At 49.3% G+C, this 18,234-nt stretch overlaps 1 protein-coding gene and 1 long non-coding RNA gene across 3 annotated transcripts in view; one reads left to right on the forward strand and one right to left on the reverse strand.

The window, feature by feature from the left end:
- The window catches only part of LOC103784724 (uncharacterized), a 27,733-nt gene continuing 9,499 nt past the window's right edge, over positions 1–18,234 (reverse strand). Inside the window, exons 3-6 of one of the 2 annotated variants that reach the window (XR_010110528.1) lie at positions 17,948–18,084; positions 10,385–12,557; positions 3,851–10,199; positions 1–428 (exon numbers count right to left, since the gene is read on the reverse strand). This is a non-coding gene — a long non-coding RNA (uncharacterized LOC103784724). Of the gene's footprint in view, positions 429–3,850; positions 12,558–17,947; positions 18,085–18,234 lie in introns of both variants that reach the window. The other variant, XR_008621660.2, reaches the window with a different exon arrangement.
- ALOX12 (arachidonate 12-lipoxygenase, 12S type) overlaps positions 11,237–18,234 on the forward strand; it is a 14,870-nt gene continuing 7,872 nt past the window's right edge. Inside the window, exons 1-8 of the mRNA XM_003810126.6 lie at positions 11,237–11,728; positions 12,302–12,503; positions 13,982–14,063; positions 14,182–14,304; positions 14,420–14,523; positions 14,773–14,933; positions 15,803–15,946; positions 17,067–17,276. Coding sequence (XP_003810174.4) covers positions 11,237–11,728; positions 12,302–12,503; positions 13,982–14,063; positions 14,182–14,304; positions 14,420–14,523; positions 14,773–14,933; positions 15,803–15,946; positions 17,067–17,276 — 1,518 coding nt within the window. The remainder of the gene's footprint in view (positions 11,729–12,301; positions 12,504–13,981; positions 14,064–14,181; positions 14,305–14,419; positions 14,524–14,772; positions 14,934–15,802; positions 15,947–17,066; positions 17,277–18,234) is intronic.

Below are 18,234 nucleotides of genomic sequence, written 5' to 3' on the forward strand. Positions count from 1 at the left end.
CCTTGGAAAATCATTCATTTATGTTAAGAAGTAGATGGCCCACTATTATTTACAAAATACCTTGAAGAGCCATTTTGGTTTTGGAAAGAGAGCTGGCAGAGCAGAGCTCGGAAAGGAGATGAAAAAATGAGAGATAAGTTGTTTTACATAATGAAAGAATACAGACTTTCCCCGATTATACCAAACAGAACCAAGATAAAGTAAGATTTTCCACAACAAGGCACTCAGGGATGGCGATGGAGGCGCTGTGCATCAAGTCAGCCAGAGAGAAATTTCTGGGGGTTGGAACGGTTACAAAATAATGTTAAGAATATAGCCAGGTGTGATGCCACAACCCTGTGATCCCAGCTACTTGGGAGGCTGAGGCAGGAAGATGGCTTGAGGCCAGGATTTCAAGGCCAGCCTGGGCAACATACGAGATGCTGTCTCTGAAAAAAAAAAAAAAGAAAGAAAGAAAAGTATGTTAGGAAGATGATAGATGGCTAATATCAAGCTTTACAGTTGATCCTGTCCTTATTTAAAATTCTAATAGTTTGTTCATTATGGATTTCTTCCATTCATTTTGGTGTTTTAAATATTGCATTAAATTGTTATTTATTTTGAGCACTGAGTTTTTGGTGCCCCCTTAAATATGGCACTCAAGGAAAGTGCCTCGCTGGTTTCACCCTGGTCCTTGCCCTTCTAAACCTTCAGGAAAAGTCTGTGACATGGACCAGCTCTGTGTTAATGATAGCTGCCAAATAGGGATCAGCTCAGGGTGGAAAAAAGACACCATCAGCAGCAGGCAAGACATGAAAATTCTCTATCAATCAGTGACAGCGATTTGAACAATGGAGGATTACAAGGTAAACCTTAGAGCAAAGAGAAAAATAAACAGAGCATGGAATAGTGACGGGGTGTTGCTGGGGATCCCAGAGAAGGGGTGAAGTTTTGCTGCCCCTCATGCCCACTGTTGGACCCTACAGCTCAACTGTTCTTTTAGCTGAGCTTCTTCCAGATAGAATGAAAAATGCAAAATACTCTGGCTGGTCTTCCAGCTGGGTCCTGAAAGGAGAGTCCGAGGGTTGGGTGTTGTGTCCCTGAAGAATAGTCTAGCAGTGGGGGCTTGAAGGGGGGTGCCAGGATGGGCCTCCCAATCTCTTTACAGAAATGTTAGAGGCCGGGTGTGGTGGCTCACGCCTGTAATCCCAGCACTTTGGGAGGCTGAGGCAGGTGGATCACTTGAGGGGAGGAGTTCGAGACCAGCCTGGCCAACATGGTGAAATCCCGTCTCTACTAAAAATACAAAAATTAGCTGGGCATGGTTTTGCATGCCTGTACTCCCAGCTACTTAGAAGGCTGAGGCAGAAGAACCACTTGAGCCTGGGAGGCGGAGGTTGCGGTGAGCCGAGATCACACCACTGCACTCCAGTGTGGGTGACACAGTGAGACCCTTCTCAAAAAAAAAAAAAAAAAAAAAAAAAAGGAAATGTCAAGTAGAGCCAGCTCCAGAATAAGTGAATGGAAGATGTTCAGAGATGCCATTCAGTGCGCAGTGTGTGTAGGAGGGCTGCTTTGACATCTTGTTTGCTTAAAATACAAATTGATAACAAATAAGAATGGTGCTCGTGTTCATACCTGCTCCACCACTGATGTCTAGGGAGATAAGAACAAGGAAGGGGCTCCTGTCAGCCTCTGCCAGGCAAAGCCTCGGGGTACCTGTTCCACCCCTTGATGTTCTGATGAGTCCAGTGTTTTATTTTTCCAGTGTCAGCAATCGAGCAGTGAGTACTACTAGAGAAATCACACCCTTGACCGGGCACAGTGGCTCATGCCTGTAATCCCAGTACTTTGGGAAGCTGAGGTGGGCAGATCACCTGAGGTCAGGAGTTTGAGACCAGCCTGACCAACATGGGGAAAACCCCATCTCTACTAAAAATACAAAATTAGCCAGGCATGGTGGCACATGCCTATAACCCCAGCTACTCGGGAGGCTGAGGCAGAAGAATCGCTTGAACCCGGGAGGTGGAGGTTGCGGTGAGCTGAGATCGCACCACTACACTCCAGCCTGGGCTCGAAACTCTGTCTCAAAAAAGAAAAAAGAAAGAAAGAAATCACACCCTTGAACAAACAGGTAAATTCATGATCACCAATTTTCACCTAGTGTCTCAGCCATGCCAAGCATTCCTATCCCAGCCCCTCATTCAGCTCTCTCTCTTATGCCCTCAGAGTCTATTCAAACTTTCTCCACTCTCCTTCTATCTCTGAAATGCCCCTACAACTTCCTTGACCCTCAGAAGCCAGATCCTTGCCAAGCACTTCACAGAGAAAATGCAATTCATCAAATGGGATATTTCCCCACACGTCATTTTCAAGTTGATTTGCTGCCAATTCCATTTGTTTTGCTTTGTTTCCTATTACAAAGGAAGAATTGTCTCTCTTACTTCAGGCCATGTTCCTCTACTTTTTTCCATCATTGCCCCCTTATGGAGCCTTTATGACTTTTTTTTTTTTTTTTTGCGACAGAGTTTCACTCTTGTTACCTGGGCTGGAGTGCAATGGCACAATCTCAGCTCACTGCAACCTCCGCCTCCCGGGTTCAAGTGATTCTCCTGCCTCAGCCTCCCGAGTAGCTGGGATTACAGGCATGCACCACCACGCCCGACTAATTTTGTATTTTTAGTAGAGACGGGGGTTTCTCCATGTTGGCCAGGCTGGTCTCAAACACCCAACCTCAGGTGATCCGCCCGCCTCAGCCTCCCAAAGTGCTGAGAATTACAGGTGTGAGCCACCACGCCTGGCCCTAAAGCATTTTTTCCTAATTGCTCCCCGCTTCTGCTACCTTGTGAAATTTTAACCCCTTAATATATGTTTGTGTACTCTGACTCTTTCGAGGGCCACGAATCATTGCAACATCTAAGATGTGGTTGCCCACTCTGAGAATGCACGATCTGTCTACGGCTATAGCACCGTGAACACATCCAATCTCATCGGATCTCAGAAGCTAAGCAGGGCCAGGCCTGGTTAGTACTCGGATGGGAAAATGCAGATGTAAGGCCAGTTCCTCCACGCATTCTCCAGATTTTATCTCCTCCCTCGGGATCTTCCCCTCATCACTTACACCCAAGGCCTCCAGCATCTTAACCTGTCCCTCTCACTAGCTCTACTGACTACCCATCTCCAGCTCTGGCCTTCTGTTTGTTACCTTCACAGCCCTATTTCTCAAAAGGCATGCTACACTCCAAAATGCACTCTGCCTCCATCTCTCCACTGAATCTATTCTCTGTAATATCACAAACACACTCTGTGTGCCCACACACACATACTCTTTCACCCAGCATTCCCTCATAAGAGCACATTAGCAGCCCTTGCCTAGGACATAGCAATACTGAATGATGTGTTTCACCAGAACTGTTTATAATCAGCCAAAGCCTTTTCCCCAACTTTACTGAGGTATGACTGACAAATAAAAGTTGGCTATTTTAGGGTGTATGACGTGATGTTTACTATATGCCTACATTTTGAAATGATTGCCACAATCAAGCTAATTCATATATTCATCACCTCACATAGTTACCTTTTTTCCATTGTGCTGAGAATACTTCAGCACATTTCCAGTATACCATACATTATTATTAACTATAGTCAATGCTATGGTTTGGATATGGTTTTTTTTTGTTTGTCCCCATCAAATGTCATGTTGAAATTTAATCCCCAACTGGTAGCGGTGGCTCATGCCTGTAATCCCAGTACTTTGGGAGGCCAAGGTGGGCAGGTTGCTTGAGTCAAGGCATTAGAGACCAGCCTCGGCAACATGGTGAGACCCTGTCTCTACAAAAAAAAAAAATTAGCCAGGCATGGTGGCACATACCTGTAGTCCCAGCTACTAGAGAGGCTGAGGTGGGAGGATCGCTTGAGCCCAGGGAAGTCCAGGCTGCAGCAACCTGAGACTGCACCACTGCACTCCAGCCTGGGCAACAGAGTGAGACCCTATCTCAAAAAAAAAAAAAAAAAAGGAAATGTAATCCCCAGTGTAGCAGTATTAGGAGGTGGGGCCTAGTGAGAGGTGTTTGGGTCATGGGGGTGGACCCCTCATGAGTCGCTTGGTGTGCTTCTCATGGTAGTGAGTTCTCACTCTCATGAGCCTGGATTGATTCTCGGGGAAATGAATTCATTCCCATGAGTGTGCGTTGTTATAAAGCCAGGGTGCCCCTTGGGTTTGGTTCCTCTTCGCAGGTGCTCATTTCCCCTTTGACCTTTTCCACCATGTTTTAACTCATCACAAAAGCCTTCACCGGCCAGGCGCAGTGGCTCAGGCCTGTAATCCCAGCACTTTGGGAGGCCGAGGTGGGCGGATCACGAGGTGAAGAGATCGAGACCACCCTGGCCAATATGGTGAAACATGGTATCTACTAAAAATACAAAAATTAGCTGGGCGTAGTGGCGCTCGCCTGTAGTCCACCTACTTGGGAGGCTGAGGCAGGAGAATCGCTTGAACCCAGGAGGTGAAGGCTGCAGAGAGCCAAGATGGCACCACTGCACTCCAGCCTGGCGACAGAGCAAGACTCCATCTCAAAAAAAAAAAAAAAGAAAGTGAGATAGATAGCCTTATTACTGATATGGAGAAAGTTTTAGTGGTCCAGATAGAAGATTAAACCATCCACAACATTCCCTTAAACCAAGCCTAATCCAGAACAAGGCTTGAACTTTCTTCAAATCTGTTAAGGGTGAGAGAGATAAGGAAGCTGCAGGAAGCTAGCAGAGTTGGCTCATGAGGTTTAAGGAAAGTAGCCATCTCCGTAACATAAAAGTGCAAGGTGAAGCAGCAAGTGCTGATGGAGAAGCTGCAGCAAGTTATCCAGAAGATCCAGCTAAGATCACTGAAGAAGGTGGCAACACTAAACAACGGATTTTCATTGTAGTTTAAAGTCTTATATTGGAGGAAGATACCATCTAGGACTTTCATAGCTGGAGAGGAGAAGTCAATACCTGCCTTCAAAACTTCAAAGGAAGGCTGGACGCAGTGGCTCACACCTGTAATCCCAGCACTTTGGGAGGCTGAGGCAGGTGGATCACAAGGTCAAGAGTTCGAGATCAGCCTGGCCAACATGGTGAAACCCCATCTCTACTAAAAATACAAAAATTAGCTAGGCATGGTGGCACATGCCTGTAGTCCCAGCTGCTCGGGGGGCTGAGGCAGGAGAATCCCTTGAACCTGGGAGGCGGAGGTTGCAGTCAGCCAAAATCGTGCCACTGCACTCCAGCCTGGGTGACAAAGCGAGACTCTGTCTCAAAAACAACACAAAAAAAAACTTCAAAGGGCAAGCTGACTCTCATGAGAAGCTAATGCAGCTGGTGACTTTAAGCTGAAGCCAGTGCCCATTTATCATTCTGAAAAGCCTAGGGCCCTTGAGAACTTGGCTAAATCTACTCTGCCTGTGTCTTTACATGGAACAACAAAGCCTGGATGACACATCTGCTTACATCATGATTTACTAAATATTTTAAACCCACTGTTCATACCTACTGCTCACAAAAACATTCCTTTCAAAAATGACTGTTCATGGAGAATGCACCTGGTCACCCAAGAGCTCTGATGGAGATGTACAGGGAGATTAATGCTGTTTTCGTGACTGCTAACACATCATTCATTCTGCAGCCCAAGGATCAGGAGTAATTTTGACCTATCACTGTAATTATTTTAAAAAACAGGGCCGAGGCAGGTGTATCACCTGAGGTCAGGAGTTAAGAGACCAGCCTGGCCATCATGGTGAAACCCCGTCTCTACTAAAAATACAAAACTTAGCTGGGCGTGATGGCAGGCGCCTGTAATCCCAGCTACTGGGGAGGCTGAGGCAGGAGAATCACTTGACCCCAGGAGGAGGAGGTTGCAGTGAGCCGGGATCACACCATTGCACTCCAGCCTGAGCAACAGAGCAAGACTCTGTCTAAATAAATAAATAAATAAATAAAAATAAACAGGGGCCCAGACATGGTGGCTCATTCCTGTAATCCCAGTGCTTTAGGAGGTCAAGGCAGGAGGATCACTTGAGCCCAGGTATTCAAAACAAGCTGAATAACATAATAACATAGTGCAACCTCATCTCTCTACAAAAAATTTAAAAATTAGCCAATGCAGTGGTGTGCACCTGCAGTCCTAGCTACTCACAAGGCTGAGCCAGGAGGCCCACTCGAACCAAGGAGCTCAGGGTTGCAGTGAGCTATGATCACACCACTGTACTCTAGCCTGGGCAACAGAGACTCTGGCTCTAAAATTTAAAATAATAATAATAATAATAAAGTAACAAAGAAACAAATACATTTCATAAGGCTATATAGCTGCCATAGATAGATCTGGGCAAAATGAACTGAAAACCTTCTAGAAAGGAGTCACCATTTAGATGCCATTAAGAAAATTCATGATTGAGGCCAGGCACTGTGGCTCATGCCTGTAATCCTAGCACTTTGGGAGGCTGAGGCAGGCGGATCACCTGAGGTCAGGAGTTCGAGACCAGCTTGGCCAACATGGTGAAACCCCGTCTTTTTTTTTCCTGAGACAGAGTCTCACTGAGTGGCCCAGTCTGGAGTGTAGTGGCATGATCTCGGCTCACTGCAACTTCCACTCCCGGGTTAAAGCAATTCTCCTGCCTCAGCCTCCCAAGTAGCTGGGATTACAGGCACCCACCACCACACGCAGCTAATTTTTGTATTTTTTAGTAGAGACAGGGTTTCACCACGTTGGCCTGGCTGGTCTTGAACTCCTGATCTCACATGATCCACCTGCATCAGCCTCCCAAAGTGCTGGGATTACAGGTGTGAGCCACCGCACCTGGCCTGAAACCCATCTCTACTAAAAATACAAAAATTAGCCAGGCGTGGTGGTGGGCACCTGTAATCCCAACTACTCGGGAGGCTGAGGCAGGAGAATCGCTTGAACCCAGGAGGTGGAGGTTGCGGTGAGCGGAGATTGTGCCACTGTACTCCAGCCTGGGCAACAAGAGCGAGACTCAGTCTCAGAAAAAAGAAAAAGAAAAAAGAAAATTCATGATTCAATGGAGGAAGCCAAAATATCAACATAACAGGAGTTTGGAAGAAGTTGATTCCAACCCTTATGGATGACTATGAGGGGTTCAAGACTTCTTGGAGGAACTAACTGCAGATGTGGTAGAAATTGAAAGAGAACTAGAATTAGAAGTGGAGCCTGGGACGGGCACGGTGGCTCACGCCTGTAATCTCAGTACTTTGGGAGGCCGAGGAGGGCGGATTACCTGAGGTCAGGAGTTCGAGACCAGCCTGGCCAACAAGACGAAACCCCATCTCTACTAAAAGTATAAAAATTAGCCAGGCATGGTGGCGGGTGCCTGTAATCCCAGCTACTCAGGAGGCTGAGGCAGGAGAATCACTTGAACCTGGGAGGTAGAGATTGCAGTGAGCCAAGATCATGATTCTGTCTCAAAAAAAAAAAAAAACACACAGAAGGTAAATTGTTCTGCAAAGAGAGGTAATGGAAATGTGGGAGTTGGCTTGGCTACTGGCACAGACAGCAGGGAATCGGGAGTTTGAAAGAAGAAGATTTACATTTGGCATACACGTGTGCCCACGTGGCCTTTCCTACTGCAAAGGGTGCTGACAAAATCAAGCCCCTGATCCTTCCTGTGGCATACATAAGAACAAAATGGTAGTTGTTAGGGACAAATCAAAATTTAAAAATAAAATGGCCAGGTGCGGTGGCTCACCCCTGTAATCCCAGCACTTTGGGAGGGAGGCCAAGGCCAGCGGATCACTTGAGCCCAAGAGTTTGAGACCAGTTTGGGCAACATGGCAAAACCCCATCTCTACAAAAAATACAAAAATTAGTCGGGCATGTTGGCACGGGCCTGTAGTCCCAGCTACTGGGGAGGCTGAGGCAGTATAATCAATCACCTGAACCTGGGAGATCAAGGCTGCAGTGAGCCGTGATGGCGCCTTTGCACTCCAGTCTGGGTGACAGAGTGAGACCCTGTCTAAAAACAAAACAAAAGAAAAGGCTGCTAGTCAGTTTGGGCTACTATAACAAAGCACTGGCCAGGCGCCGTGGCTCACGCCTGTAATCTCAGAACTTTGGGAGGCCAACGGGGGCGGGAATCACCTGAGGTCAGGAGTTCGAGACCAGCCTGGCCAACATGGTAAAACCCCATCTCTACCAAAAATACAAAAATTAGCCAGGCATGGTGGTGCGTGCCTGTAATCCCAGCTACTCAGGAGACTGAGACAGGAGAATCGCTTGAACCTAGGATGTGGAGATTGCAGTGAGCCAAGGTAGTGCCTGCCATTGCACTCCCATCTAGGCAACAGAGCAAGACTCTATCTCAAAAAAAAAAAAAAAAAAAAAAAATTAAAGGCTTAGTTCTCCATGTTGAAAGTAAGGGAAGAGACTTCTCCACCTTCTCTTTTCTTAGAAAATTTGCTTTAGAAAACTTGTAAAAAAAAATTTTTTTTTTGAGACAAAGTCTCACTCTTGTTGCCCAGGCTGGAGTACAGTGGCACAATCTCGGCTCACCGCAACCTCCGCCTCCCGGGTTCAAGCAATTCTCCTGCCTCAGCCTCCCGAGTAAGTGGGATTACAGGCATCCTCTACCATGCCTGGCTAATTTTTTGTATTTTTAGTAGAGATGGGGTTTCTCCATGTTGGCCAGACTGGTCTCAAACTCCTGACCTCAGGTGATCCACCCACCTCGGCCTCCCAAAGTGCTGGGATTACAGGCGTGAGCCACCGCACCCAGCCAGAAAACTTGTAAGTTATTTTCTGTGTCTTCAAAACGTGTATAAATATTTTTAGAAGCCACACAGCCTCTTGCCAGCTTTACTACCCAGGGATGTCTTTCACAAAGACCCAGGAGCCATCTCCTTGAAATGTAAACACCAAGAAAGATGGAGCCTTCATTTCCCAGTTTCTGTGGGAGGGTAGGACTAACTTAAATGGACACTTTGCTTGAGCTGCAAAACTATCTGCTGTCATAAAAATCTGAAAAGCTGGCTGGGCATGGTGGCTCACGCCTGTAATCCCAGCACTTTGGGAAGCCGAGGTGGGTGGATCATCTGAGGTCAGGAGTTTAAGACCAGCCTGGCCAACATGGCAAAACCTCATCTCTACTAAAAATACAAAAACTAGCCAGGCTTGGTGGTGCACATCTGTAATCCCAGCTACTCAGGAAGCTGAGGCAAGAGAATCGCTTGAACCTGGGAGGTGGAGGTTGCAGTGAGCCGAGATCACGCCACTGCACTCTAGCCTGGGCAACAGAGCAAGACTCTATCTCAAAAAAAAAAAGAGAAGTTTTTCTTCTGATTAAGCCAGTTAGCTAACATAGATGGTCATCACAATTGCCAGGTGTCTCTAGACCGCACTATATGTGACAAATGGTGCTATCGAGTTCTCCTAAGGATTATTTATAGTTTATCTTGAGAACACGTATGTAATGGGCTGTATCTGCTCGGCTAGATAAAAGTGAGGCTTCCTTCTGTCTTTGCAGTCTCTTAGCAAACTGCCTGTGATGTGCATCACATTCTGGTTTAATGCTTATTCAATAATAAAACTGTTTTCTTTCTTCACTACTTTCGTGGAGAGGTTTTTTCTGGGTTGGGAGAAAATTTTGCTTCTAATTATATTCTCCCAACATAGCGCATGTGCTTAAAAGGGAAACAAAAGCAGGAGGGGGAAGGGTCTAGAGTGATAAGAGCTCTAGTGAGAGGCTAGGCCTAGAGAGGGACATGGAGAAATAGCATGTGGAGAGGAACGGTAGAGGAGCAACGCTAACATTCAGTTGTAAATAATACAATCATAGCAGCTAATACATAGAGGGACTACACGCCAAGCACTGTTCTCACTGTTGAGCCATATTCACTCATTTAGCATGCGCAGTAGCTTGAATCTGTTTTTTCAATTATTCATTCCCTCTCTCTGCACGTGGCCGTAGAGTATACTAGAGTGGGCAGAAAATGAGTCACAAAACAGCAAAGAAACAGTGCTTTTGGAAGTAGGTATGAGACAAACTCTTTTCTAGGCAAAAGTAACCCACGAAAATGTGTGTGGAAAGGCCAGATCCTACTATTAGGCACGATGGGAATTTGAGCCATTTTATTTGGATATTACAGAATAGGGTGACCCCAGAAAACTGAAAGAACCGGGGACCAGCAAATGGCCGACCTGCAGTCCTGAGCAGAGGATGTAGGCCAGAGTGGACCTAGAAGATAAGAAAGGGAATTGAATCCAGTAAGGGACAGACACTTTATTTTTTTATTTTTATTTTTTGAGATAGAGTCTGATCTGGAGGCTGGAAGGCGGGGCTAAAACTCCCACTCACTTACCTCTACCAACAACTAGGCCACAAAGTCATTTCTGAGGACTGGCTCAAGAAAGCAGATTTACCTTACACTGGCCTAGCCCAGGCCACCAGATGCATCCACGGAGAGCCAAATGCATATAATCACTTGGATCAAGATCTAGACAGGGATGCGTGCAGCAGGCTTCATCTGACTGATTCCTGCACGGGAGAGAAAGCCTAAGCTCCGAATCATCCTTCAATGTTTACAAAGGCCCTAAATAGCAGTGGGCTAATTGCTGTTCCTGGATTTCCAGGAGACCTGAGACCCATGAAGGAGCAGGAAAGAGCTTGGGGATAAAACATTAATCTGGAAGCGACTGGAGCGGAAGGGGCTGCACTCACCTGGAAAAGACAAAGTTCTTGGGAACTGGCCACGTAGGCCAGGTCCCTAGGCAATTCCATCCCGCACCCTAACACCCCGACTGGTGTTCCTGGGTCCCTAACATTGTCTGTACCCGCTTCGGAGGTTGGACAAAATGAGTTTTTCACTGCCCTGCCTCAGGCCTCTCTCAAAGGTCTGGCCCATGATATTTGGTGTACATTGGGACCCCAGCGCCCAGATATTTGAAACGGGGTGGGGGAGCGGGTGTCGAGCTGCTACATTTCCAGGTTCTAGGTAGCCTGGGGAACCCCTGGTCGTTGACGGAAGTACAGCGTTCAAGGGCGGTAGAGCTCAGGTACTGGAGGACACATGGGCCGCGCCGGGTCTAGCCGCGGGACATCCCCAGACCCCAGCACGGCCTCCCAGGCCGACCTTCCAGAAGCCGGCCCACTGCCTTCCCCGGGTCCCAGCCCAGAAAAGCGGAGACCTTCCCCTCCGTTTGGAAGATGGACTCATCCCCTACTTCCTCCTGGCTCCCCAGAAGACCTGGAGACCTCGGGAAGTGTTCTCATCTATGTTCGCTCCAACCCGGGGGCTCAGGCCCACCTCGATCCCGCCTTCCCGGGAGGTCCAGGAAGGTCCCGCCGCACCCACCCCGTTGGCCTCACCCTGGCTCGGGCCCCTTTATCATCCTGCAGCTACGCTCCGACCAGGAGGCACAGCCAGTCCCCGCAGCCGGCTCTACCGCTCTGCTCGCAGGTTTGGGCTAGTCTGGGGCGGGGACTTGGGAGCGCCTAAAACTTGCGAGGAGGGCGGGGCCGCAGACCGGTCCTTTAAAGGTTGGAAGTGGCCCCGAGGCGCCGGCAGCCCTGGGCGGTCCCGGGAATCGCACAGGACCCGGCTCCCCTCGCCTAAGCTGCTGGGGGGCGCCATGGGCCGCTACCGCATCCGCGTGGCCACCGGGGCCTGGCTCTTCTCCGGGTCGTACAACCGCGTGCAGCTTTGGCTGGTCGGGGCGCGCGGGGAGGCGGAGCTGGAGCTGCAGCTGCGGCCGGCGCGGGGCGAGGTCAGCGCGGGGAGCGAGGGGAGCTGGGGCAGCGGGGACCGCGGGCCCAGGCCCGGGCCGAGCTGGGCTCGCGGCGGGAGGGCGGGAGGCTGGGGGCGAGGTGACAGCGCGACCTCGCGGACTGGGACTTCCACGAAGTTGGGACGAGGTGGGCAAGATCAGGGACAGGGTCCGCAGCTGGGATCCCGGGCTGGGCTCAACCCCATCTCCCTTTCCCGCCCCTGGTCCCGGCAGCCCCCAGCTCCTTCTCCCAGTGACCCAGAGCCAATGTAAGTATGAGGCCAGAGATCAGACGTGAAGCTCCTCCAAGCACCGGCGCGGGGAGAGCTCAGTTAATGGGACCCACGTGGGCGATGCTGCTCCAGCATCAGCTCCAGGCGCTGTGGGCCCTCGTCCTCCACCCGACTCCGGGCGTCTGAGACCCAAAGAGCAGGTTGTGCGGGGGCGGGAACGAGGCGATGCTGTCTTTGGAGGCCCTGAGAAACTGAGGTTGCACAGGAGCGCGGCTCTGTCCTCGAAACGGCCTCAGTCGGGCCCCTCCTACTAAGTCTGGCCTGGGTCCGGCCTGCACAGGAGGAGGAGTTTGATCATGACGTTGCAGAGGACTTGGGGCTCCTGCAGTTCGTGAGGCTGCGCAAGCACCACTGGCTGGTGGACGACGCGTGGTTCTGCGACCGCATCACGGTGCAGGGCCCTGGAGCCTGCGCGGAGGTGGCCTTCCCGTGCTACCGCTGGGTGCAGGGCGAGGACATCCTGAGCCTGCCCGAGGGCACCGGTGAGCAGGCGGCGTCGGGGAAGGAGGCACAAGGTCCCGGGAACTGCTGCGGGGCTAGGAGGACAGAGTTAAGGATGGTCGGAGCAGACTTAGAGGATGTATGGGCCCAGGGCAGGTGAAACGTAGGGATCCCAGGGTGCTGGACAGAAAACGGGAAGGAGTTATGAATTCCCAAAGTTTTACACAGGCTAAGAGAGGCTGCGTGTGAGGCTGGAGGCAGGGAGTAAGTGATCTGGAGATCCCATCTTCCAAGAAGGCAAAGACAGAAAGTTGGAGTTGCAGCGATCCAGGAAAACAGAGAAGCAAAGTGAAAGTAGGAAGGAGATGTAAAGGTGACTCAGAAGTCAGGTGAGGGGACCACATGGAACAGGAGGGGGTGGGTGACCCGTGAGAGCAGACAGCTAAGGGAAGCAAACATAGGATGCTGGAGAGCTGGTTTGGTTGGAATAACACGGAAGACACCCGTGAAAGACAAGAAGCACACTGGCCCACAGGAGACGAGGAGGAATGAGGATGGCAAATAGTGAATTTTTTTTTTTTTTTTTTTTGAGATGGAGTCTTGCTCTGTTGCCCAGGCTGGAGTGCAGTGGCGCGATCTTGGCTCACTGCAACCTCCACCTCCTGGGTTCATGCCATTCTCCTGCCTCAGCCTCCCGAGTAGCTGGGACTACAGGCACCCCCCACCACGCCCGGCTAATTTTTTATATATTTTTTAATAGAGATGGAGTCTCACCGTATTAGCCAGGATGGTCTCGATCTCCTGACCTCGTGATCCGCCCTCCTTGGCCTCTCAAAGTGCTGGGATTACAGGCTTGAGCCACCACGCCCGGCCCAAATAGTGAATTTTTAACCATGGGTAACGAGTAAAAGAGAGATGAATCCAGAGATGAGTGAGGGCAGTAGGGATGGAACATCAAATCTATGACTTTGAGACAGGTGAGTGTAAATGCAGAAAAGACCCAGAATAAGTCCATAGATACAGATTATGATAGTAAATCCAGAAAGATGAGGTTTAAAAAAAAAAGCAAATGTAGAATCTTTTGAGGACAGGTGAAGGTGTGGCAGGTGAGGTTTAAGATGTGAAATTAATCAAAGCAATCTGTAGTAGACAGTAGGTGTAGGTGTATAGGTGACTAAGATTTCATCACCTTAATTAAGGTGATTTTTTCCAACCATAGATATTGATGAAGTAAGGCCAGGTAGGGGAAGATGAGTGAAGGAGCAAGAAATGGTGGCAAACAGGAGGTTTTTATCTACAGGCAAAGGATGAGGGCTGAAATAAGAGAAAGCAGGAGTGCAAAGTTGGCAAAGATGGGATAAACGTGTCTGGTGGATAATCAAATGAGGCAAAGCCAGAGATAAAAGCAACAGTGCATGGCTGAAAACATGGAATACGGCTAACCACAGGGAGATGAGGACAACAGGCGGGCATAGGACCAGACAGAGCCGTGAGGCCAATTGTCCTGATGTCTCCCCAGCCCGCCTGCCAGGAGACAATGCTTTGGACGTGTTCCAGAAGCATCGAGAGAAGGAACTGAAAGACAGACAGCAGATCTACTGGTGACCACCCGCCCCTTAAACTAACCCCGCCACCACTGTCCCACCCCTTCCCTGCCCCTGCCCCTGCCCCCATCACTGACCATGACATCCTTCCTGAAGCTTTGTCCCCAACTCCTAGCTGGGCCACCTGGAAGGAAGGGTTACCCCTGACCATCGCTGCAGACCGTAAGGATGATCTACCTCCAAATATGAGATTCCATGAGGAGAAGAGGCTGGACTTTGAATGGACACTGAAGGCAGGGTGAGAAAAAGGCTAGACCTCGGAGTGAAATAAGGGCTGGGAGGGCCAAGAATGATGATAGACGGTGAGGGACTGAGGGATCAGCTGATGAGTTAAGCCTCAATACCTGTCCTAGGGCTCTGGAGATGGCCCTCAAACGTGTTTACACCCTCCTGAGCTCCTGGAACTGCCTAGAAGACTTTGATCAGATCTTCTGGGGCCAGAAGAGTGCCCTGGCTGGTCAGTGGTTCCCCCAGGTCTCCATAATCCCTTAATGGCCCCTCTGGATGACTCATCACCCTCCACAGTCCCCCGTAACTCTTTGCAAGAAGAGACCTTATCATATCTGGTCAACTCAGAGAGGCCTTGAGAATGAAAACGCAGAAGCTGGGTTCAGGGAGGGTTATATACCTGAACCCCTGGGGTAGATTTTGGAGAAGGGATATGCAGGCTGTGGTACATATATCCTCTTTTCACCGCCCACCAAAGAGAAGGTTCGCCAGTGCTGGCAGGATGATGAGTTGTTCGGCTACCAGTTCCTCAATGGTGCCAACCCCATGCTGTTGAGACGCTCGACCTCTCTGCCCTGCAGGCTAGTGCTGCCCTCGGGGATGGAAGAGCTTCGTGCTCAACTGGAGAAAGAACTTCAGGTACCTCTCCTTCCCCTGCCTGGCACTGTTCTCTCCTTAGTAGTGTGGTGAGAACGGACAGAGAGAATCCAAACTGAGTCAGAGGAAGGCTGCAGTACTGCGTTGCCCCTTGGTGCAGTCCTGTGCTGGAAAAATACAGAAATAAAATATGTAGGGGAAGAAACTGTGAGGAGCTCCCAGCAGGAAGGGGAAAATAGAATGGATCCCCAGCACACAGAGACAGGCTGGAGATGTTAGCAGGAACAGTGACATTGCCTGGCCGCAGTGTTCTGGACTCCAGTGTTCACGGGCAGGGAGAAAAGTGAGGAAGTGCCATCAGGTGGGGAGAATCGGGGAGGCGTTCTAGAAAAAGAGAGTGGGGTTTGGAAGCAATGGACTGTACTGAGGACAAGCCTAGGCAAAATGTGTGCGTATGCATGTGTGTGCTGTATCGGTGGCAGGGGTAGCTAGGGGAAGCTCTCTGGAATATTTGGCAGAGGACGTGAGATTTGAATAGGGAATGAAAGAGCATTTGCTGAGCTGATAGGAGCCAAAACCAGAGCGCAGACCATTCGGGAATGATCAGAAAGGGGCCTGGCCATTTGACAGGTGGTCAGTTTACAATGCCTGTGATGCCAACTGGATTGAGCAGGCCTGGTTCCAAACCCAGATCTGCCACCACATCCACGCACAAGACATCTACCCTCACCAGACTGTTTCCTCACTTTAAGATGAGAGGAACTGGACCAGGGGCTCTAGTTCTCCCAACAGGACTCCGGTACTGACGCAGGAGAATGGCAAGAAGCTAGACTGAATCTCTTGCCCTTTGCCCTGGCCCCCTGGGGGTAGACTTTGAACTCTAAAAACGGATACATCCCTCCCGTCCCCAGAATGGTTCCCTGTTTGAAGCTGACTTCATCCTTCTGGATGGAATTCCAGCCAACGTGATCCGAGGAGAGAAGCAATACCTGGCTGCCCCCCTCATTATGCTGAAGATGGAGCCCAATGGGAAGCTGCAGCCCATGGTCATCCAGGTAAGGGCCCCAGACCTCTCCCACAACGTTGCACTCTTTTCAACTCAACCTCTGCTCCCAGGGACCCAGCCCCCAGCTCTTGGCTCCCAAACCCCATCCTCACTCAGTGAGACTTGTCTTCATGTCACTATTTGCCTGTACCCTCATCTCCCCTGCCTTATCCAACTAGAATTACTTTTTCAAGAGTCAAAATGGCCTGTTGGAGTTCTCATCCTGTATCCAATGGTCCTCACACTTCAGTGTGCATCAGAATCACCTGAAGTGCCTGTTGAAATGCAGATTTCTGGATCCCATGACCAGACTTTCTGATTCAGTATGTCTGGGGTGGGAACTAAGAGTTTGCGTTTTTATAAGTTCCAAAGTGATGCTGACACTACCAGTTCAGGACTACACTTTCAGAATCACTATCTCATCTCTCAGTGGCCTCTGGCTCTGAACCCTCACTATCTCTTGAATATCTTTTCTCACAATTTCTTTTTTTTTTTTTTGAGACAATCTCACTCTGTCACTCAGGCTGGAGTACAGTTGTGCGATCTTGGCTCACGGCAACCTGCGCCTCCTGGGTTCAAGCAATTCTCCCACCTCAGTCCCTCCAGTAGCTGGGACCACAGGCATGTGCCACCATGTGGGCCTGGCTAATTTTTGTATTTTTTGTAGAGATGGGGTTTCGCCATATTGCCCAGGCTGGTCTTGAACTTCTGGGCTCAAGTAATCTGCCTGCCTCGGCCTCCCAAAGTGCTGGGATTACAGGTGTGAGCCACTGCACCTGGCCTTCTCTCACTATTCTTAACAGTCAGGTGACAAGAACTGTCAATAATCTTACACCTACTACTTCTCCTTCACATTCCACCACCATCTGAGCGCCGACCCCAAAGCAGCAGGTTTCTCCCACACCACTGTTAGGGCCTCCTTCTGGACCCCCTTCTTCCAGTCCCTCCTGCCTTCCACTTGACATCAGGGCACTCCAGCTAGCGAGCGGCAGGCTGGGAGGGTTCACAGTCCTCCTGCTAGACTATAACCTCCTAGAAGGCAATAATCTTAGTCATCTCTGTTTCCCCCAAGAATGCTGACTATAATGTCATATACGGAATGGGAGTTCAATAATTTCTCTTTCTCCCAGATTCAGCCTCCCAACCCCAGCTCTCCAACCCCAACACTGTTCCTGCCCTCAGACCCCCCACTTGCCTGGCTCCTGGCAAAGTCCTGGGTCCGAAATTCAGATTTCCAACTGCACGAGATCCAGTATCACTTACTGAACACTCATCTGGTGGCTGAGGTCATCGCTGTCGCCACCATGCGGTGCCTCCCAGGACTGCACCCCATCTTCAAGGTACTTATTAATCTATTAAATCACATACCCTCAGACCCCAGAGAGAGGAACAGCCCCATATCAAAAGATATTGCAGCAGCAAAAACTCTTTGTAGCAATTTGTGAGTGAAGAGGAGACTGTCTCAATATCTTGAGATGTTGATTTTAATTAAGTTTATTAAGTTTAGTCACTTAACATTATATAGGAATCCTCTGAAATTCTCAGAGATCTGACAGTCTAGCAGTGCGCTCACAGTAGGGCTTGAACACTGCTAGTAAAACAAAAGCCATATTCCTACCTTAGATCTAGTATTTAGCCAGAAAAACAAGTGATGCCCATAAGAACCAACCAGAGAACAGTATCTGGTACTAGAGTTTGAAATCACAAGGGACAGCCTATAACAGTCTAGTATTAATGAAGAATGTTTCTCCCCAGCTGAGGAGTCAGCTAAGTAGAAACAGACCAAAAGGCAAGCAAGAACAGCCAGCAAGCTGCTCATACCTGCCCAACAGTAAGGTGGATAGAAATGTACGTTAGCATGGTAATGACAGGAATGAAAAGGAAAGAATCTAAAACGTAGTGAAGGGAGGAAATGGTAGCTGCAGCATGCCTGGGTGCAAGAAAGAGAAAAGCCAGAAGTCCAAGCTTCTGCCACACCTGTAAGTCCCTGGGGCAGGTGTGTTATACTGACCTAGAAATACTGTGGTTTTAAGAGCTGGGTGTGGTGGTTCACGCCTGTAATCCCAGTGCTTTGGGTGGCCAAAGCAGTATGATTGCTTAAGACCAGGAGTTCAAGACCAGCCTGGGCACCACAGCAAGTCCCGGTCTCTAAATAAAAAGAAAGAAAGAAAGAAATACTGTAATTTTATAAAACAGTGAGTTCCATATATATTGCTGGGAGAAGGCAAAATAAGACCTGTGCTTGCTTAAGAAAATGTTCTTAAAATCTTGATGATACTTTATATACAGGGAACTTGG

Source organism: Pan paniscus, chromosome 19 (genome assembly GCF_029289425.2).
Source record: "Pan paniscus chromosome 19, NHGRI_mPanPan1-v2.0_pri, whole genome shotgun sequence".
Lineage (NCBI taxonomy): Eukaryota > Metazoa > Chordata > Mammalia > Primates > Hominidae > Pan > Pan paniscus.